General features: G+C 43.6%; 1 protein-coding gene and 1 non-coding gene across 2 annotated transcripts; both read left to right on the top strand.

Moving 5' to 3' along the window:
* Nucleotides 1–5969: 5969 nt before the first annotated feature.
* On the top strand, nt 5970–16661 carry LOC119181041 (U11/U12 small nuclear ribonucleoprotein 35 kDa protein). The gene is made up of 5 exons (XM_037432213.2): nt 5970–6186; nt 8554–8652; nt 11501–11711; nt 13584–14004; nt 16509–16661. Exons 1-5 carry the CDS (start codon nt 6076–6078, stop codon nt 16519–16521), a joined length of 855 nt encoding a protein of 284 aa, XP_037288110.2. The 5' UTR covers nt 5970–6075; the 3' UTR covers nt 16522–16661.
* A 5096-nt stretch (nt 16662–21757) lies between these two features.
* On the top strand, nt 21758–21830 carry TRNAA-AGC (transfer RNA alanine (anticodon AGC)). Its single transcript has one exon. It is a non-coding gene; the product is annotated as a tRNA-Ala (tRNA).
* Nucleotides 21831–22517: the final 687 nt, after the last annotated feature.

Here is a 22517-nt window from a genome sequence, read left to right as displayed (position 1 = left end):
TGTGCTTTCTTTGCTGGAAGATGAAAAGAAATGAAGCAGAAAAGAAAATGGGTGTCTGAAAGATTACACGCGTTTGTGATGATGTGTGTACGCGAGAGTGCAAGAATTGCGCTTTGATGTCACTACCAAGATTAGTACTTACGGTTGACATAAACATGGAACGCCTTTCTCCCCTTTTCAAGCTAAGCTGTGTGTTTAGGAAAAATGTTTAATGATTTTGAGTACCTGGTACTCAACTATGCGGGAGCAGTAAGCCGTCCCTTGTTTAGAGAAATTTATTAACAGGGACAGTGAACATCAATTACAGTCCAACAGAACATCGCGACAGAACACAACATCTACAGACACACCAAAAGTTGTTACAAGATACGTAAACATATCGTTTTTGTTTGTTTAGAAAAAAAATGTATTGCCACAAACGTCAATAACACTCAACAGAACATTTCCTTCTTAGACATACTCTAACGATGATGACAAAACAGACGTCATTTACATGAACATGGATATGAGATGACGTTGAAAGAGCATGTGTTTATAAAAAGTGGTAAACGATTTGGAGTACTTAGTGCTCTACTATGGGAGAGCTGAAAGCCGTCCCGTGGAAAGAACATGTTTACATAACTCAAATTTTGATGGCGTTGCTGCACGCAAAAGAAAATCCCAGTTCCAGCGTGCGTACCGTAGAAATGCGGCCTTCAAAGGTGCACTGGTTACATATGTATTTGTGTGCACCGTTTATCAATAATCTATACTATCTCGATTGCGGGCTTGTTGGCGATCAGCCATTCCTGATATGGCACTCTGATCTTTCATCGACGAAAGTGTCTCTAATAAGGCATAAATTCTTGAGCGTGAGAGTACGTGATATCTCGGAAAATCCGTCGGACGCTGTTTCTTCATTTTTTCTCTTTTTTTCACTTTCTACTTGTTGGCCAGCTCATTGTGTACCTGCTTGAGGAGCACAGCCGAAGGACACTTTCCTTCACCTTTGGTGGTGAGAACTGGTCAGCCAACGAAAACGGTCGCTGCGTAGATGTCGAAGCGACTTCTGAAGCACGCGCCAATCGCGTCTCTAGAATGTTTAAGACAACCAAGGACGTGTCAACAGAAGATGCACAAATGGCAGAAGCGAGCGAGATCTGTGCGATTTTACTGTGTCACCTGTAAAGCGTGCTTCACCTTGTACATGACTGTTTTGCAACAGAGCTTGCTTTCAGTCAATCGTTCGTATCGTTACGCACATTGCACGCGAACGTTTTTACGCCGTTATTTAAGTTTTTAATTTGCAGAAAATGGCTGTACAGCAGCTGTAGAAAACATATTTCGGGCAGAATCGCAGGCATAACATTAAAAGACTGGATGATAGCAGAGTGTCAGAGAGCGAGCAAGGTAGCCGATGTTTTAAAGGAAACACGTCAACGGGCTAACTTTGCCTTGGACCACGACGTATTGGAGGACTCCTGAAATTTTGGCAAATCTAGTGTTTTTATACGTGTACTGGCACTGCACAGTACACGGGCCTTCAGCCTCCACCGAAATGCTACTGCCACGACCGGAATCGAACACGCGACCATGTGGTCAGCGGCGGAGCACCGTAGCCCACTGATCTACCGTGGCGGACAAAGTTAAGTTGTGTGACGATACGAGAAAATTCAAGCGAAACGAACATCTGCTCGCTCAAGATAGGGTAAATTGGTGATCATTAACATTTCTCCTCATCCTGCAGTGTACAGACGGGTCCACTGTTAAAGGAGGCACAAATGCGTGAGCGGCATGTTTATATCTCGATATCTCACGGAATCATCGCTGCTTAGATATGCATAAGGCTACTGGTGGTTAAAATTTTCGACTTGTCTTGAGAGACTATCGACTTGCATGAAGATTGTTTCTTAGTTTACTTGCTCTTAGAGGGCCAGGAATATTGATGGTGTGCATTCGAGTGTTTCCTTTAACAGTGAACCGTGCTGTACATTGATGATGATGATGATGATGATGATGATGATGATGATGATGATGATTGGTAACTTCTCGGCGCATCTCGGATAAGTTCTCTCTTTGAACAGTGAAAATGAGAGTTCATCGGCCTTAAAGCTAAAGCACGTCTTTTTGATGTTTTGTTCTTTTTAGTTTGTTTGTTTGTTTTCTGCAGTCTCGTATGGTTACAAATGGCAACCTTAGATAAAATGAGAAAATCAAGCTAGGTTATAATTCGCTTTCTCGTGCTGCCACAGAACTTTGGCGATTTTGTGGATAGACAAAAACGAAATGAACCAATCTCTCGGCCATAAAACCTATCAATCTCGACGGTTCTTTCAAAGCAAAAGTACCGAGACTGAATGTTTTATTTTGGACATGTCATTCGAGCTTCGGGTTCAATAGAGCTTGAATTAATGGCATTCATCCTTAAAAGGGACACCAAAGACAAATGTTAAGTCAATGTTGATTGCTGAAATAGTAATCTAGAAAATCGTAGTACTATGTCTGCGCCAAGGAAGTGCTTATTTTGAAATAAAATACCGTTCTAGTGGTCCGCATCGCGTTAGCGCGATTCAAAATACCCGCCTCAAGTGGAACCTTTCACGTCACTGTTGCCGTGAACAACAGGTCCGTTCGATTCACCTGCACCGGTTGGAACCGGTTCACGGCTGTGCACGCGAAGTTCAGAAATTGTGCAGCGTGAGTTCAGCGGTGCAGGCAGAGCACGACACCCGAAACAAATGTGCCGACAAGGTGTTGGCCTTATTTCTTTTCGGTTAATTTACACCGTTCATCAGACACTGACCTATGGCGAAACGCACATGCGGACAGCTTATGAGGCGCAAACTTCTTGAAAATACACAGCGCGTTTGTAGAGGCAGGTACGGCGCCTAAGCCACCTACGTCTAAGTGCTGCGTCGTCTGCTCAGCAGCACGCGCGACTGCACCAAGCCGGCACCGTCAGCGAAGGAGGTGCAGGAAAATCGTGAACCGGTGCTGCACCTCTTCTGCACCTTTCGAAACGAATGGCAGGGTTCAGCGATCGTCAATGCTGCACCGCTGAAACGAATGGCAAGGTGCAGCACCTCGTGAACTGGTTCACGTGGTGCAGGCGAATCGAACGGACCTAACGTTGCCCGGCTTGTCCGAGATGGCCGGCGTGCTAGGTTTAACTGGGCCCCGCTAGATGACACGACCTGTCCAGTTGAACCAAGCAAAAATTGAACTTTTCAACCACTCGTGCCATTCCCCATAGTAACGTCCGGTGTTTTTTTTTTTCATGAATCAAACAGAAACGAGCAGCCAGCATATTATTACGTCTCTTAATGCACGAAAGGTTCTTTATTTAGTGGAGCTAGCTCGATTACTAGTGATCAATTGTATGCGGTAAGTTTGACGCCATCGGTATCGTTTTGCGAATGTCCTACTCGTGGTGCATGCGTTCTCGTGCATTTACCTTAATTTCTCGGTAAGTAGGGCACCAATGTTTATAATATTGTCGTTTTAGACGTTGTCATACATTGAGCTTCCTCTCTGACTTAAATTGTTGTTTGACTTCAGTGTCCTTTAAAGTTTCGTGATAAACAAGATATTGCCCGTGCACCAGAAGGTTACACAGTATTCTTCTGACCACAGTCAAGCATCTAAGTGAGCTTTAAACAACCTTAACAAGCCACACGGTTCGTTAAGCATTTGCATATTATTACTCAAAAGTGAAAGCCATTTTTTTCTCCTACTCAGTTGTTGTTTTTTCTCACTTTTTGCCTTGTCGTAACGCAGGAACCGACGCTACATGGTTCAGTCAGGAAAAAAAAAACTTCGTTCATAAATTGTCATCTTTGTAATCACGTCATGCGTATTCCCTTCGAAACTGGCTTGCAACGTTTCCATCTCTTTTATTTTTTTATCATCTATTTTGCTATCATCATTATATATATATATATATATATATATATAGCTGGTTGTTTATCCTTATCTGCCTCTTCGATTTAAATTCACCGTTCCCCGCATCTTTCTGTTCCAACGCTTATTATCTGCTCTTGCGCCTCTCGCTTCGATTACATCTGCGCGCTGTCGGTGTTCTTCGCCAGGTCCTCTTAGCATTTTCTTCGGGTAGCGTTGCGGTGCCTATCAACTGTACTGAGCGCTTTAAACCTGTCGTCCTTGCCGCGAAGCAACCGCGAGGGCCTTCAAGACGACTGCGATTCAAAGCGGCTACTTCAACGTGTGATAGCGATGTCCGCCCCCTGCAGTGGAGACATCCGGGTTCTTCGCGATGCTAAATTCAGTATCGAACAGCCTTGCTTGTCTCGGATCTTCGTCGCAAATAGACTTGCGTGGTCTCTATAGTCGGCTGGCGGGCGCGGCAGCATGTGTAACGGCAGCCCAATCCGACTACGAACCGCCCCACATCTCCCTCTGCTTAGTTAGTTAGTTGGTTGGTTTGTTGGTTAGTTGGCTGGTTAGTTAGTTAGTTAGTTAGTTAGTTAGTTAGTTAGTTAGTTTGTTTGTTAGTTAGTTAGTTAGTTAGTTAGTCAGTCAATCTTAAATTATCATTAATGGTGGGCGGTGATGTGGAAGTACAACTTATTCGTAAAAATTACGCTCTTTAGCAGCAGTATATAGTGGTGGTTATTTGTCATCGGAACAATGCAGCTAAGCAAGTAATTCCAGCCTCTGGAAGTCTTTTTCCAGTCTCTGGATGTGTGCCACCTCCTGGCTCTGCCACTGCTCGAAGGTGAAAGTCATCTTGTTCTTTTTATTCTCAGTCAATTGATCCTCCTCCCCAGGAAGGCTCGTGGTTCACTTCTACGTGCCTCTGGTCCGATTGAAGTTTTCGTTCTGGAAACCCGATTTTCTTTTTCTGTTTTCACTTGTATTTTCGTACCGCATCCAAGGCCAATCTAAATAGGTCGTGAAAGTCGGAACGAAAAGAGGTCTCGAGCCAATTGCGACAGACATCAACAACCGCGTGACGATTGAAGTGCGACTAGGACTCGGTGAGGTGAAGGGGGGACAAATATTGAAAAGAAAAGAAATAATTAAACGTTTATTTTCAATAGTTTTAATTTTATTTGTTACAATAAAATTGTAGATTACTTTAATAAAGCTTTGGTATTTGGTATGTGGTTGAGTTTTTTTTTTTTTCAGAAACAGCTAGAGGGCGCATGCAGGCAGTCTGGTAACATGGGCCAACTGATTTGGGGGCGTATCCAGGCAATCTGCTATCATTTCAGGGCAGGGAAGCTAGCAGCAAGATAAAATTTGAGAAGCGATTGAGAGAAATTGGGGAGGAGAGCTGGGCTAGGAAGGTTTTCAGCTGAAGAATGTCTATATATGAAGAATGTTTACATGAAGAATGTCGATACAAAATGAAGAAAGTGAACCAGAAAATTGACGAGTAAATACTCGTCAATTTCTGGTTCACTTCCTCCATTTTTCCTCCAAGTTATAGCGCGAGAACAAAACGACGACACAGGGACAAGAAGGACACGAAGAGCAGATTTTTGTCTTGTCCTTCTTGTCTCTGTGTCGTCGTTTTGTTCTCGCACGATAACTATCGTCATGCCATACCAACTAGCCCAAGATGCCACACTTCTATGGAAGTTACGCTACCAGTTTACATATACCTTGCCGTAACTGTGCACACAGCCTCAGAGATGCTAAGTTTCTTGTAGTCCTAAAGTTTCATTCAATAACTACTATTTTATGAAACTCTATGCTTGTAGTATGCTTGTAGTAAATCTGAGGCAGCGTTGGACGAAACCAGTGTTTCGAAAAAAAAAGAACGCAAATATTTGGGCTGTTGTTCTGTTCATTCTATAAAGTTTTATGCTGTTTGTAGCATTCGGCAAAAGCGCTACGGGAGCCGAATAGAGGATAAAAAAATTTGCAGTTATGAGTTTGCCTCTTTTGGCGCTTAACACCACCTTGCTTCAAAAAAGTTAGCTATCACCATCATTATTAACTCTACTGTTCTCTACTTTTCGCAGCAAAAAATGGCGGCGCCCACTTACGCAAACATTTCTGTTCGAGAAGCTTGACCCTTCGTCGTCGCTGCTTTTCTATTGCTAGTGTCGGGTTGTATTCGAGAACACAATGGATGTGGCATGGTCACCTATCGCTCGTACCTACGATCCTCTCAAAGCCGGCAGCATCGATGGGACTGACGTCAAACCTCACGATCACGGCATCGTCCGTGCCATGCAAGTAAGTAGTAACCTCACAATAAGATAAGCTGACATTCCGGCTTCGTCGTTAATGGTAGACAAGCAGCAAGTTACTGACTTCCTTTGTAGGCTAATAGCTTGCGAAGAGGTCGCAAAGGGGCTGCATCAACAGCTCCGTCCTCAACGCTTACGCATTTTCACGCCTTCATGGCTACTTTCGGTAGCGACAGACCCAGATCCGGAATGAAATTTCGGACTGCGAGTGGTTTCTTGCTGCATGCTGTGCAAGCGAGGTGATCGCGTCAGCAAGAAAATTTGTACCGGTTCGAGGGTCATGGTCGAAAGTGCACCGTGTGACAACCTTCTCTGTTGAATTCCAAAGAAAGCAAAAGTCAGGCGAATATGGAAGATTGACTAAATGGTAAAACCTTGGAACACAGTGTCGCTGGTTCCTGTGACACCTCGAGTTGACGGATTGTTCATTGCTTCAAATTCATGAATTGTCGTGAGCATGACGTGAAGTGACTTGGAAGGTCGACTTCCATTTTTTTTTTTTTTCCGTAGGTGTCACCTCTGCATGCGCCCTTGTTCGTTTCTTGTATGTGAAAGTTTTCTAAATATTAAGGGGCATATAAGTATCAACATCGTCATATAGACAACTTATTTGGAAGAATCTGCACTGGACATGTAACCAATGTTGTAAATTCTAAATCAAAACCGATACAGATGTGTATAAAGTGAGTAAGGTGAGCAGTAGTCGGCTTTTGTGGGGGCCATGTAAACGGCGATACGATAGACTAAAACTGTACCTAAAGGAATCACCTGGTAACATAATTGTAGAGTGTGATATTAGGGTTAATGTTTAGTGTGACTTCGAATAATGTGTCTTGGTTTGTTTCACTTCAAACTATTGGTATACCAGGCGTGGCAAGCCACGCACATCCACTGCATGGCAGTGTGCACCTCAGTCCATTTATGCATGCATGTTTGATAAAGTAGGTGGAGCTCTATAATCTCCATGTGAGACACAGAAGGCAAGTGTCTGGCCCTACCAAAAGTGACACCAGTATGATAACTCTGTTTTTTTACTTGTTTACCACGCCAATTCTTAGCAGTGCTGCCATTAAAAAAAAAAAAATTGGACAGACTCGCACTAGAAATGCCAAGCCTGGCGGAAATGTGGAGCTTGGCAGCCTTCTTAGTTTCTTTTTGGTTTCTTTTTTCTCTTTATTTCTGTTTATTCTTTTTTCTTCTCTCTTTATCTATTCCTTTCTCTTTATATTTTTTCTGTTTCTTTCTCTATCTTTCTATTTCTCGCTTGCTTTCTCTCTTCTGCTATATTTATACGGGGTTTCGTATGTGTTACACCAATCATAGTTAAGAACGGCACAAAAAAAAACTTGGGACACAAAACGATGAGAGCACGAGGACGGCCGCCGGTTCTCATCGTTTTGTGTCCCGTGTTTGTTGTGCCGTTCTTTACTACGAATCCACACCAACTCGGCCAACTGTCCTTGTTATGCCCAGCAATGACAGAACATGACTACCTGACCCCTAAAGTACGTACTCCACCCTTATCGTCAAGGCACTTGAACAACAAGAGAAAGACGGTTTCTTTTTCACAGAAGCATGAGCTCAATATGTTACGGATAGCTGTGCCATTCGTGGTTTTGCCTGCATTACGCTAAGCTACGACAGCATACATTGTCAAGGCACTCGAAGAACAAGAGGAAGAAAACTTCTCCTTGGAGCAAGCACATGTTCATTATGCACGTGGTTTTGTCTGCATTACGTCAAGCTGTAACAGCGTGGGCCCTGTAAAACGTTCTACACTTAATTGCTGTCGCACCCTCTTATCGCTGTTTCTCGCATGTTTCCAGCTTATTTCTTCTTCCTCATTGCAGATTGAAAATTTTTATAAACAATGTTCCGTGATGCTTTTGACATTTCCCCTGTATAACTGTACGCCCAACTAGTAAGTTTTTTGCTGCAATGAGAGAAGATTGAAGGCGGGTGCCATAAAGATCAGTTGTGATTTTCTGTTGAAAATAAGCTGATAGGTATTGCTTGCAAGCATCATAATAATGCAGTATGTCAAAGCATGAGTGATTATTCACAGCACCTCATATTCCTTTCAGGGATGTCTTGTGATAGAAATAAAAACCTATACAACTCTTAATTAATGCTTGTAAATGTACTTTTGCAGTATACTCGAAATAATTTATGCGGCAGTGTTTGTTGTTACACAGATAATGCTTCGATTACTTCATTTTTTTTGTCACTTTTGTTACACTGTGAGGAATCTTGGTGCCAACGTGAATTCAGGATAAGTAAAGCATTCTTTATAGTGTGTTGTCCTTTGCTTTTGTATCTTGATAATCAACCTTCTATTGTACTTCACTTGCAGGCTACCTACAAAACAAGCAAGTACGTAAAAACTGAACCACGCCTGACGATTTTTGTAGCTCGGCTCAGTCCAACTACTACTGAGGATACCATCAAAGAGGTTAGCTCCAAAAGCATTATATAAATTTTTGTAGGTATGTTAGACAAGTCTTGTTAGTACACTTGCGCATTATCAAATATTGTTTGTCATTAGCTAGTAAGGGCTGTTGTACAGCCAGCTGTATATCAGTTTCTATGTGCTACAGTTGTTTTTATTGTATTGACCACTCTTTTTATTGTGAACCGTGAACTTACAAAAAGTTTTGAAATAGAAGTTTCAAATTATAACAGCAGTCAAACGAAAATGTTGTTGTAACTGACATCTTGCTGGAACTGACATTTAGACAACTTGCCTTCATTATAACTGTAATTTGAACATACTTTAATGATAACGTGATAGTGGCTCCTGATTTATTGATATGTGGGGTTTAACGTTCCCAAACCACCATATGATTATGAGAGACGCCGTAGTGGAGGGCTCCGGAATTTTTGACCACTTGAGGCTCTTTAACGTGTGCCGAAATCTGAGCACACGGGCCTAAAACATTTCCGCCTCCATCGGAAATGCAGCCGCCGCAACCGGGATTTGATTCCGCGACCTGCAGGTTAGCAGCCGAGTACCTTAGCCACTAGACCACCGCGGCGGGGCGATAGAGGATCCTGTACTTAGATATAGGTGTGCACTAACGAATCTCAGAAAGTCGAATTTCCCAGAGCCCTCTTCAGCGTAATTCATTATAATCATATGGGGCTTTTGGTACATAAAACCTTAACAATTATATATGCTTTATGATTCCACTCCAGGAACAAAGGGATACTGTTCATGCTGTTTGCTGTGGCACTTAGTGTCATAAGCAACATTGTCAAAGCAGGCTTCATGCAATGCACTTTTGCGACGCATTTTAGTGTCACTTGATTTCTTCCATGTTCTTGGTTTTCATAGCGTTAATATTGGTTGTAGCTCGTCAGGTACAATATTTTTTGTGGCTTTACAATATCTGTGTGCCTATTCATTTGCACAGTTTGTGTAGCTGTATTGTTACATTTTATTAAAAAGGTTCATATCTTTTTTTTTTTTTTTTTAGAATAAGAGCAGCACGCTTAAGGAGGCCCTCCAACATAATTCAACTCCCCATTATTTTACTTGCAGATTTCTTATACTTAAGTATAGACAGCTTATCGCAGCATGAACTTCACTGGTAGAGGCATACAGCCTAAAATATTGAAAATAATAAACAAAAAAATGCCTTCCCTCAACTCGGTCTTCACGGGGCATCATCGTCATCATCATCATCAGGCTGACTACGTCCACTGCAGGACAAAGGTCTCTCCCATGTTCCGCCAGTTAACCCGGTCCTGTGCTTGCTGCTGCCAATTTATACCCGCAAACTTCTTAATCTCATCTGCCCACATAACCTTCTGTGTCCCCCTAACCCGCTTCCCTTCTCTGGGAATCCAGTTTGTTACCCTTAATGACCAGCGGTTATCCTGTCTACGCACTACATGCCCGGCCCATGTCCATTTCCTCTTCTTTATTTCAACTATGATATCCTTAACCCCCATTTGTCCCCTAATCCACTCTGCTCTCTTCTTGTCTCTTAAGGTTACACATACCATTTTTCTTTCCATTGCTCGCTGCATCGACCTCAATTTAAGCTGAACTCTCTTTGTAAGTCTCCAGGTTTCAGCTCCGTAGCTAAGTACTGGCAAGATACAGCTGTTATATATCTTCCTCTTGAGGGATAGTGGCAATCTACCTGTCATAATTTGAGAGTGCTTGCCGAATGTGCTCCACCCCATTCTTATTCTTCTAGCTGCTTCAATCTCGTGGTTCAGCTCTGCAGTTATTACCTGCCCTAAGTAGACATAGTCTTTTACAACTTGAAGTGCACTATTACCTATCTCGAAGCGCTGCTCTTTTCCGAGGTTGTTGTACATTACTTTCGTTTTCTGCAGATTAATTTTAGGACCCACCTTTCTGCTCTCCTTGTCTAACTCCGTAATCATGAGCTGTAATTCGTCCCCTGAGTTACTGAGCAATGCAATGTCATTGACGAAGTGCAGGTTACTAAGGTACTCTCCATTAACTCTTATCCCTAACTGTTCCCATTCTAGGCTTCTGAAAACCTCCTGTAGGCACGCGGTAAATAGCACGGGACGATAACACCATATTTCATTCGCTAGTGAAAGTGAAACATGCCACGAACAGAATTAATTGAAAGCTTTTACGCAGGTAAAGCAAGCTTGCACTCCATTGTTTTGTCCTGTTCAATGTATTGTTCATGCCTTTGCCATAGTAGCAAGCAATGTGGTGCCTGACCATGTCATTTTGCTTACAGAGTTAGGAGTCTTAAAAATGAGCTACCCTGATTTGTCAGAACTTGAGCAGGCGGTACTGCTTCGAAGCGAGGCTCTGTCCACTCTTCCTTACGAAGGCACTCTGTGTCACTGCATTCCAAAGGAATATGTGGGACGGCAAGGATGGTGAGGCGCGGCTTCCCTTAGAATCCTGGGGCTGCACAAAGTTGTTTTATGGGTTGTTCGGTCAGCTGCCCAAAGAACCGCAATAAATGCGGCAAGATCAGCTCAATAAAACAGATTACCTACACCACTTCAACAGCAATTAAGAGCGTCCCACACGTACCCAACGAGGCAGCTTGCAAGCTTACAGAATTAAGAGGAGAGAAAAAAGAGAAGATTATTAGTCATACTGTTCTAATTTCTAATTCAGCATTTGATTAGAATTCAAGGGTTCTGCTTAAATGACTTTGTGTTCTTGTTGTTTTTTTTTCCTTGGTGCCTGCAACACTTGTATTTGCTCTATCTTCATTGAAAATGGCTGTAACAGTTCTGTCATGAAGATGCACTGGTTAAAGCCTCTTTCCTTTTCCATGTCCTGATTTTTTCAGTTCTTTGGTCAGTATGGGAACGTGAAGAGCTGTCACTTGATCAGGGACGTCGTGACCGGATTCTCCAAGCGCTATGCCTTCGTAGAGTTCTATGATGCAAGAGATGCCTCGGCGGCAAGCAATGCAAACCAAATGCTCATCGATGATTGCAAAGTCTTTGTGGATTTCGAAGAAGAGAGATTGCTGCCCGGTTGGATACCCCGTCGACTAGGTTTGTCTTAAGCGTTTTCTTTGTCTACTGCTCGCATTCACTCATAAAACTTCTTTTTATTTTTGTAATCAAGCCTCGGAAGTTCAATAATTAGCCAGGATCTCACAGGCCCTGATGACTACCTTGGTCAACTGAACAATCTGCTGCATTAGTCACCAGAGCATACCAATAAAACTTCCATGTAGCGCAGGATTTTTTTTGCTTTAGAAAAGGCCTTAGCTCAACACTACCTACAGTCAAACCCCGTTACAAGAAACACTGATGTAACAGACGAATGGGTATAAGAAACACATCAAGGTTGATTAAAAAAAATGCACGCTTGGTACTCTGGTTATAAGAGACACCTCATATGAGGGATAAAATTGCTCCGCAGTGCATGCCTCCTATAAAGGGTTCAATTGTAGTATTGATTACCTATTTATGAGGGATTTGTGAACTCTGCTTCCAGTACGCCACTAAGGTAAATTTTGCTCTGATGTATAGTTTGGTACTCCAGTAAAGATTGCAGATCTTAGTAGTTCAGTGCATGAAAATTCTCATTACCTTATTGATAAGTTAATATTTTTTATGCCATTCAGACTTTACCTGGTGAGCTTCAGAAAGCTCTTTTTAACTAACACAACTAAAATGTGCAAGTATACGTAGTGTAGCGTCATTGTCACTGTCATTCATCATCAACATTATGTTCCAGTCACGGCACCGCCGCGCCTCTCACGCTGCTCATGCAAGAGCTCGAGGCGCGAGCCAGGGTAGTACGGGGGCACGCTCTCGACGATCTGGCAGCCACTGCCGTCTCGCTTAGGCCTCGTAGTAAAGTGACAAGATCGGCACGGCCACTTCAGCTGCCAACACGTTTCTATCATGTCGTTCGCTACAATTGAAATTCATGGCATCATACCTAGATACTAGTGCAGCAGTCAATACATGAAAATTTAAATTTACACCTTGTTCACTGCAAATAGTCACTCTCGTCAGCTGCATAAAAGATGTTGTTCAAAAATAATTCTCTAGAATAAACTCATAATTTTAGTGATACACGAATGCAGATGTGTCATCTACCTTAATTTTTTTTTTTGGAAACATATTTTGAGAAACATGAACAGCTAGCTCACTTGTCAATAAACACCTTTAACCTTGCTCTTTTGTGTGCCTCTAAATGGATTTTAATGACAATTACTGATGTTATCGTCAGGTTTCTTTTTTGTGTAAGTCGCTCAGTGGCAGAAATGTGCAGTAGAAATGTAACCGTGGCTGTACCTGAATTTATCAAGTAATGGCATTATTATTGCACTACCAAGCATATTGTGTGATGCGTATCTGTAATATTTAGTTGCTTCTTGAACATTCCTTAATATGCTTGTAGACTGAGCTAACACCTTGTAATATCTTTGTTTCACCAGCGAAACAAAGTTCTACAAGCAGCTTCTGCAAAGAGTCCACCTTCATAGGAATTGAGGTTATCTCTACTCTCCATGAGTTCACCGAAAAATCATGTAATGTTCATCTTGATCTTTATACTTGGAAAAAATGCCTGAAATTCTAGCATCATGGTTAATACATTGCGACACTGAATGCAGCTTTGTAGGTTTGGCTTTGAGTTATGTCAACTGCAATTGAAAGGAAAAAAGCTAGGAACACCATTGCATTGTGGCGCACACTAAGAAACACTAGGTGGTTACAAATGCTTGTGTACTCTCCACCAGTTTCTGGGTAGTCTGGTTATCTCACAGTCTAAATATTACTTTTACGGATTAAACCTCGTAAACTACCCTAGTGATTCGTAAGTGAAAAATAACAAGGGCTATGCATCATCTGAGTCGTGATGAGGTTTGTGTTGCGTGTTCTTTTTTTTCTTATTTTCCTGCTTCCTAGGTGGTGGCCTTGGAGGAAAGAAAGAGTCTGGACAGCTGAGGTTTGGGGGTGTTGACCGTCCTTTCAAGAAGCCTATCGTTCTTGGCTCCAGAAGTGGAGCTAACCTGTCGGAGCCCTTTAACGACCGAGGGCACCAGTTCTCTCATCGCCGCGAAAACCGCTACTCGGGGTCTGACTACAGATCGAGGGACTACGACAGATCGAGGGACTACGACAGAAGGGACGATTCCAGCCACGAGAAAAGGTCGAGCTACGAACGGTCGCGTCAGCACCGCTACGAAGGGGACTACCGAAGTGAACGTGCTGAGAGGTCGCATGGCCGACCATACGAGAGTGGCAGCGACCGTCGGAGGAAGCACGACGACCACTCTAGTCGAGAAAGTCGGGACGAATTCGAGAGCCGGGAACGCCGAAGTCGCAAGTATGAAGGCATTTTTTAGCATGACAATAGTTTAACAGCTTGAATAAAATAGCTGTTCTTCACAGTGATGGCCAACACTGTCACCACCAAATTGTAACCATCTTTCCATAGTATTTCCACTTTGAATGTTGACAGGTGCCTCGATGATTGAGTGGCAGTGTTTTATGGCAGGCATGATTGGCAGGGACCCTGTAGAAGGAGTTCGGAAACGATTGAGATGTGGCTGCAGCGTGAGCCAGCATTTGATGAGGGGGTCAGTATGACATGACAGTCGAACAGTTAGTATCAAAGCCCATGACCAGCCATGGCATTAGGACATTCGTGTGAACACTGTCATATGCTGCCATACGTTATGAGCCATCATTGAAAAGCTGGCAACGCAGCTTGATCAGGAATGCACAGATACTGGCATTGTTAAAGGCAGCACAATGTATAGAAATTGTTGTGTAAAATGGACAATGCAAAATTAGTAACATGCAATGCAGCAAAGGAATTGCACGTGGTCATGGTAACACATTTCTAAAATAGTATCAACTTGATTTTTGGGCAGCTGCAGGCAGACCAGTAGGGCTTTGTTGAGGCATGAAGCACTGCTTTATACAGCTTTGTTGTCTTCAATGCTTGGGTTGCTTAGATCCCCAAAAGATTGAAAAAGATTTTTCTGCTCTGAGCACAATTCGGACCATGGTAATCACCATCGCACATCATAATAACCATCAGTTCTGTGTAGGCAGTGTTCATGTCTGTTGTGGTAGCATGGCACTCAATGGAATGTGCTCTGGTTTGCACAAGTACACTACCATTTATATAGGCTGTATGTATAACCACGGCCACTGGACAAAAAGCAAGGTGCGGCCTGCTGTGTGCCGCCGAAGCGGCAAGACGGGCCTAGTTCACTTTGCGCCCGCTCTGGCGCCACCGCTTCTCCCGGGAGAAATGATTTCACACGCATTTCTACGCGCCACAGTAGGCCGTAAATAACGGGTAAAGCTACACATCACAAGTTCGATTCTGAATCGTTATTAGGACTACCTATTACACCACATATGTGAACAGTTTGCCCTTGGAGGACCAATCTTTCGTAGAATATAGGCCTCAATGAATGCTGCCCGTTCGAATTACCTGAACTGCAAATAAGTGTAAATAAGTGTTCTATTGTGAAAATAATTCGGAATAGCTTTACTTCTTCCTTCAAGATGAAGCAGTCGGTTATGCAAGCACTGAGGAAAGTGGCCGAAGGGCCCGGACGCTTTTTGTATTCTAAAATTAGCTTTTATTCTGTGTCTGTTACAGGCAATATGGCAACTCCAGCAGGTTGGATAGGTTAGTAAATATGACTCAGTTGACAAATCAGTTACGCGTAAATTGCCTTATTTATTGCGTCCTCAGCTGGATCCGTTCGCCAGCGCTTCCTGGGCCGGGTGTTGTTCTTTTGCAGGTAGTGCGGATAACCGCGAAACACTGTAGAGACCACCATTGAATGCAAAAGCCTAATCTTTCATTCTCAGTAAAATGTAAAAAAGCACACGACCGACCACTCGCTCGGATTCCACTTGCTTTCTCTCCCTCATGGCCCTTGCCTAGAAATATTCTTCAGGCAAGTATCCCGACACTGCAGACTGCACGGGAATTCATGGTACTGCAAGGTAACGTCTCTTCCCGCGTTCGACTTGCACAGCGGCACTCAAGCTTCGCGGCATCACACCACTAGAAAACACCATCTACTATAGAAACGCGGGCTCAATAAAAACCGCACTTTAGCACAGGAAACATGCGTCTAGCGTCCCACACACACGGTAACACAAAGCAGTAGCTTGCACAAACAAACCACGCGACAAAGCGCACGAACACTCATAAGTCCTGCGCCGACCCCACTGCTGCACGAACCGGCGTTTACTTTGCATACGGGAGCAATGTCTTTGTCGAGAATGCTTCTTCAGCCAGGCTTCCTAACACTGTAGCTTTCAGGGGAATTCGAGGTACTGCAAGCTAACGTCTCTTCTCGTGTTCATCTTGCGCAGCGGCACACGCAGCCGCACAACAGACTCGTTCCATCACACCGCTAAAAAAAAAAAGCATTTGTACACACGCACACAATAGAAACTGTCCTCAAACACAGGAAACATCAGGAAAACTGCTCCCCACGCACGATCGCACACAAAAAAAGCACGAGAAAGCACACGGACACGCACAAATCTTCACGCACCCACATTGAAAAACGAAGTGCGGTCCACTTTGACAGGTGGAGCGCTCCGTCAGCGCCCTCCCCAAAAAAAGCGGCCGAAACTGTCAACTCTGCCCACACGCGCTCGCCCATTGACAGCGATGCGACGCAGCAGGCCGCACTTTGTTTTTTATTCAGCAGCCGTGGTACTACATAGTCAATGAAGCAAGCACCAAGTGCTGTAAATATTCATGCAGGAGATTTTGTGTAGAACCCAATTTTATTTGTCTTGTGTATATTTCTTGTGTTTTTATCTTGTATTCTTTTTTTCATTTCGCAGGTCACCCGTTTAACAAGAACACTCTGGGAACTCTGTTTCTTTCATTTTGTAAAAATCGATCGCATGATCCATCCGAAGTTTCACCTAATTTATTCTTTCATTTCTGCAATATAAATAAAATATTGCATTCTTGTGTGCTTTTCCTACAGCTTATCAATCTTAATTTTTTATTGCGCCCTTCCAACATACAGATTTTCATTTTGCCTTTGTGAATACGTTGCCTGTGAACACTTGAGACAGCTGCGGCAGCCACACCCATCTGGTGGAGAAAAAAACATGGCTCATTTCAGAAATTGCCATATTCAGAGTTCTGGTTATAACCCTACATTAATAGTAAACATTGGGCTCATATTTGTGTTGCAATCCATATTATTTTGGGAAGCTTCCGAAAAAAATCTTTTTTTTTATCTCTATGGTACATTTTTCTTCATGCAGTGTTATTTTGTATTTTCATTCTGTATCCATGCTAGGCCTGTATTGCACTCGCACATTTTTGCAACTCAGAGTTAGTATGTACTTGCTACAACATAACCATGCATGGAATCAGGTGGGCTGTTCTTACCCGGCCCTTAAAGCATCAGCATCATTTCTGGCTGCATAACAAACTCGTGTTCTTTGTTCGTAGCTATTACGCTGGAGATGCTAGAAAGGTTTAATGATGGTTGGTGGAGTGATGGACATTGATGTGAAACAACCTGCAAAGTTCCTCCTCCATAGACATGTGGAGGCAGGCAAATGCACCCCTGCTCACAGTGAGTGTAGTTGGCCATCGGTACCCGATCAGCACGTGATGGCCACACTTTCGTTTCTTTAAAGGTCTTAGTCTAACCTTGTCCAGTGTAAGGTGTAACTGGCAGTATCTCCCAAACAGTATAATAGATGGCGCTGTCTCAGAAGTACATACAAACTGCAGTTCAGTAAAGATATTCTAGATGGCACTGTACCGCTACTCTCCAATTGGCTGCTGCGCGGTTTGTGCCTTGGTGTGCAAGGAACGAGTGCCTCTCTCAGTCTCCTGGATTATTGCCGTGCGTGTCGGATCGTTGGTGGGGCATGGACGACGTGAAGCGGCGGGCGTGCAGGGCCGCAGCGGCTCATGCTTGTCACGAGACAGACAGACGGAAGAACGAACGGATGCTCAGCTCCATCATCATTCACTCCGTGGATATTCTGTGAATTTTTGGGTTCGCAGCCTTTCTGTGCTGGACGTTAGTCATGAAGAGGTACTGTATTAAACAGGTACTACAATGACATTTGTGGAGATCTTACAATGGAGTCGTCAGCTACTTACAAGGACGAAAAAAAAAACTAGGGCGAAATAGGTACATAGTTCTTGTATCAATACTGCTGTAAATTTTTTAAAATGACTGCCGCAGCAATCGCAAGCCCTCGGCAAGTTTTGTTTGTCTTTTCATTTATTTATTTCCTAAAGTGCAATATGTCTTCCAAAGGGGACAGCAGCCATCGCGATCTTGCCATAAAAATGAATAAATAGAGAAATTCTGGGAGATAACAAGAAGCACAATATTTCAGCGTCATCTGACACGAGGCTAATGTGCATGTTTGTGTCAAGGGGTTTTCCTTCAGTGTGTTGCAGCATATATGAAAGCTCATGATATTGGCACTTATCTAATGTTGAAGGGAGGGACAACTAATTTTTCTTTTCGGCCCTTCTTTCCGGTGCGACAGAAAGCTTACCCTTGGTAGTGTTTGTAGCGGCAGCAGTTCCCAAAAACACAGTCATATTATAAGCAGTATTTTTCGATCTGAAAGGCTCTGAACATGAATGAGCCCTTTCATCCAGCAACGCTAAGAATCGATAGCGATGCCGTTAGCCTTCCTGGCGACTTGCGCATGCTCTCGTTGTTCTGCTGTCGCAGGAGTTCCTGTGACTATAGTTACAGGAACTTCTTTGCTTAACCACGTCTATTCTGAGCTTTGCAACTATTCTTTTTAAATAACCAAGCCGTTACAATGAGACCATGTGGCTTTATACAGCTTCTCTGTAATCAATAATCCGACGGAATCCCATCTGGTCGAAGAGAAACGTATTGCAAAATAGCGAAAACGTCTAACACAGATCTCGCCTTTCAGGTCAGCTGACGAGCATTACAACAACGAAGTCACTGGGTCGACTAATTAAGCTTCCTTGCAATTAAACAAGGGGAAGGGGGACCTTATGTGGAAGCGCTAGCATGGTGCAGTATGTAGGGTAGCGGGATCTGAAAAAATAAAACCACAGATGTATTCAAGGCACGCATAGAGCATTTACCGCATGCTCTTTCGATCACCATTCACGAAAAGCGGTCTTTCTTTGCTCTTTACTCTTTGATTTGATTGATATGTGGGGTTTAACATCCCAGATGCACCATATGATTATGAGAGATGTGGAAGGCTCCAGAAATTTTGACCACCTGGTGTTCTTTAACGTGCACCCAAACCGGAGCACACGGGCCTACAGCATTTCCGCCTCCATCGGAAATGCAGCCGCCGCAGCCGGGATTCGATCCCGCGACCTGCGGGTCAGCAGCCGAGTACCTTAGCCACTAGACCACCATGGCGGGGCGCTCTTTATTCTTTCATCAGCTACCGTTTATAACAGTGACAACTACTGTCCTATAACAGTGACATCAGTAGTCTACAGGCTGGCAATACAGATAATAAAGGAAAGACTGCAGGCATGGATAGAGGATGAGGGGGTGCTGGAGGAACTGCAGAATGGGTTTCGGAAACACAGGAGGTTGGAAGACAATCTGTTCTCACTGACGCAGTACATCGAAATAGCAGAAAAGGAACACAGGCCCCTGTGGCTAGCATATTTGAATATCAAGGGAGCGTACGATAGCGTGGTTCAAGTGGACTTGTGGGAAATACTGGACACACTAGCTGCGGAAGATGGAGTGACTAATTTTTTAAAGGATATCTATAAAAGTAACAAGGTAGTCATAAAGTGAGAAAAATAGGTATCCAAGCCCACAGAGGTAAAACGGGGGCTTAGGCAGGGGTGTCCTCTGTCACCCTTGTTATTCGTGATGTACCTACAAGGATTAGAGGCCAAATTAGAGGGAAGTGGACTTGGCTTCAACCTCTCTTCCGTCAAACAGGAAAAACTCATTGAACAGGCACTACCAGCATTGATGTACGCAGATGATATAGTGCTAATGGCCGACAAGAAGGAAGATTTGCGAAGATTAATGGACATCTGCGGTAATGAGGGAGATAGGTTCGATTTCAGATTCAGTAAGGAAAAATTAGCAGTCATTATTTTTAATAATAATGAAGGTAGTGAGCTTAAGATACAGGAGGTCACTCTAGAGATAACAGATAAATACAAATATCAGGGCGTATGGATAAGCAATAGGACCGAGTACCTAAGGGAACACGAAATATACGTAACGACAAAAGGTAACAGGAATGTAGCAGGGATGAAAAATAGGGCACTGTGGAATTACAATAGGTATGATGTTGTGAGAGGAATATGGAAAGGGGTCATGGTTCCTGGGCTGACGTTCGGCAATGCGGTCTTGTGCATGAGATCAGAAGTTCAAGCAAGATTAGAAATTAAGCAACGTGGAATAGGTAGGCTTGCTTTAGGAGCTCACGGGAATACACCAAATCAGGGAGTACAAGGTGATATGGGATGGACATCATTTGAGGGCAGTGATGCTAGCAGCAAGATAAAATTTGAGAAGCGATTGAGAGAAATGGGGAAGGAGCATTGGGCTAGGAAGGTTTTCAGCTACTTGTACATGAAAATGTCAATACAAATTGGAGGAAACAAACCACAAAATTGATGGGTAAATACTTAGAAAACAGCAGAGGGTCAAACAAAAAAAAAACGATCAGTTAAGAAGGTGAAGGTAACGGAGACTGATATGTGGAGAATTGGCATGATTAAGAAGTCCTCACTAGAGATCTATCGAACTTTTAAGCAGGAAATTTCCAAGGAAAGGGCCTATGATAATACTCGGGGTAGTTCTCTACTGTTTGAGGCCAGGACAGGAGTGTTGCGAACCAAGGCATATCGGGCCAATTACGATATGTGGAGAATTGGCATGATTAAGAAGTCCGCATTAGAGATCTATCGAACTTTTAAGCAGGAAATTTCCAAGGAAAGGATCTATGATAATACTCGGGGTAGTTCTCTACTGTTTGAGGCCAGGACAGGAGTATTGCGAACCAAGGCATATCGGGCCAAATACGATGGGGTAGACGCGGTATGCAGTGCATCCGGAGAGGAGGGGGAAATTGCCGAACACTTGATAATGTTCTGTAAAGGGCTTCACCCTATAGTTCAGGATGATGGCGCAGAGTTCTTCAAAGCACTGGGGTTCCGAGACAGGGAGGGCAAAATAGACTTTAAGCGGGTAGAATTAACTAGAAGGAGGTTATCTGATTGGTGGCTAAAGTCAAGGCACGAGCGAAAATTAAACCATTCACTGCAAAGTACCAGTCTTACACGTCACTATTTAAAGGGGAAAAAAAAGATAAATCTAGTTGCTGGTTTTACTAAGTATTACGGCTAGATGGCGTTAGCCGCCGCCCATTCTAAAGGGTACAGCCACATCAATCAACCAATCAATCAATCAATCAGGGAGCAGGAGAATGATTAAAGTGTCGAGCGAAGAGGGAATGTGACCACAATAGTACTTGTGTACATCGTCTTAAGAACGCCGTAGCTATAGGGGCTGTTTTGGGGGAACACACATTACCCCGGGAAAAGCTCAGTGGCAGCGCAGGCAAATTCGCCATCCTATCATTCGGCCATTCAACAAAATTAATAAGACAGTGAAATTTTTGTTTGTGACTTCTTGGCGGCAGTTCGTAGATTTGGTGTCGGGTACGGCGGAAATTGAATCATAAATGCTCTAACGTATTGCTAGCGTCGTTAAGTGTAGCCGATTTTAGCGTGACTTCAAAACGCCCGTCTAAAAGCGTAAGAAATTAGCGTCTCTGAGCGGGGAAGAGCCTGAGACCACGTGCGCTCAAGCTTTGGAGACGCCGACCGCGCAGCTTTCAAATCGAGGGACCTGCGCGCGGTCAAAAGTGAAAAGGTTGTGGGTGCATAGAGCGTGTACCCCGCAGTAAAAAAGAAGACAAAAAAAAAGTGGACGCAGTCGTGGCGTAAACTTTATGAGCGAGGTACACAAAGACACGTGCGTGCGTCTTGTAAACGCACACCAAAATTGAACTTGGTTAGTTGAATACAACTGCATATGATGGTAGTTTTATACAACTAATAACCGTCCGGGGGTGTAGCTCAGATGGTAGAGCGCTCGCTTAGCATGCGAGAGGTACGGGGATCGATACCCCGCACCTCCACGACACTATTTTTTTTTACAATCTTTTTTTTTTCTATTTAGTTGCAGAATGTTTCGTCGTCGCTGACACAATTACTGCGCCGTGCGTCGGCTACAAAACCTTTATGACACACTCGGTATCCTATCCTAATTCTACGCAAAGGCAAAAAACTCGTCCCATTTTTGTGCGTTACATTCTAGGACCCTATCGCAGCGCGAAAAATATGCACAAAAAACTAGAGAGTCTTCAAAAACGCGTGCCGATCAACTGTGGGCCGTCCGGCAAGCCCAGGATGCCGCCCGAGTCCAAGGACTCGAGGCCGTCACCTAGGCCGGGGTGCTTGTAGCCCCACCCCGCTCAATGACGCCGGACATGTTCAATAAAGTTTTTACTCACTCACTCAAAAACGCGTGAAAACACATTACTACAAGGCTGGCCAAATTTAATTCTTTATCTCATTTTTTGTGTGGTGTGTTGCATTTCCACACATGCGCACTGGCATGCTTACACCAAAGCGTGTGAGGAAGTGAAGGCGCGGATGGCTGCCCTAGAGGAGTGTGTGTGTTCATGTTTGTCATCCAGAAGCGCCACGGTACAGTGCACTCATAGAGTTTCATACAATGCTATTATTGCATGAAACTCTATCAGTACACTCTAGCTACAGTGCTCTTGATAGGGGCAATGAACGCTTGCTCGGTCGCACATGAC

The sequence above is a fragment of the Rhipicephalus microplus genome, chromosome 10, assembly GCF_043290135.1.
Source record: "Rhipicephalus microplus isolate Deutch F79 chromosome 10, USDA_Rmic, whole genome shotgun sequence".
NCBI classification, from domain to species: Eukaryota; Metazoa; Arthropoda; class Arachnida; order Ixodida; family Ixodidae; genus Rhipicephalus; species Rhipicephalus microplus.
The sequence above is the reverse complement of the archived record's forward strand: the minus strand, read 5'-3'. Positions and strand labels throughout refer to the sequence as shown.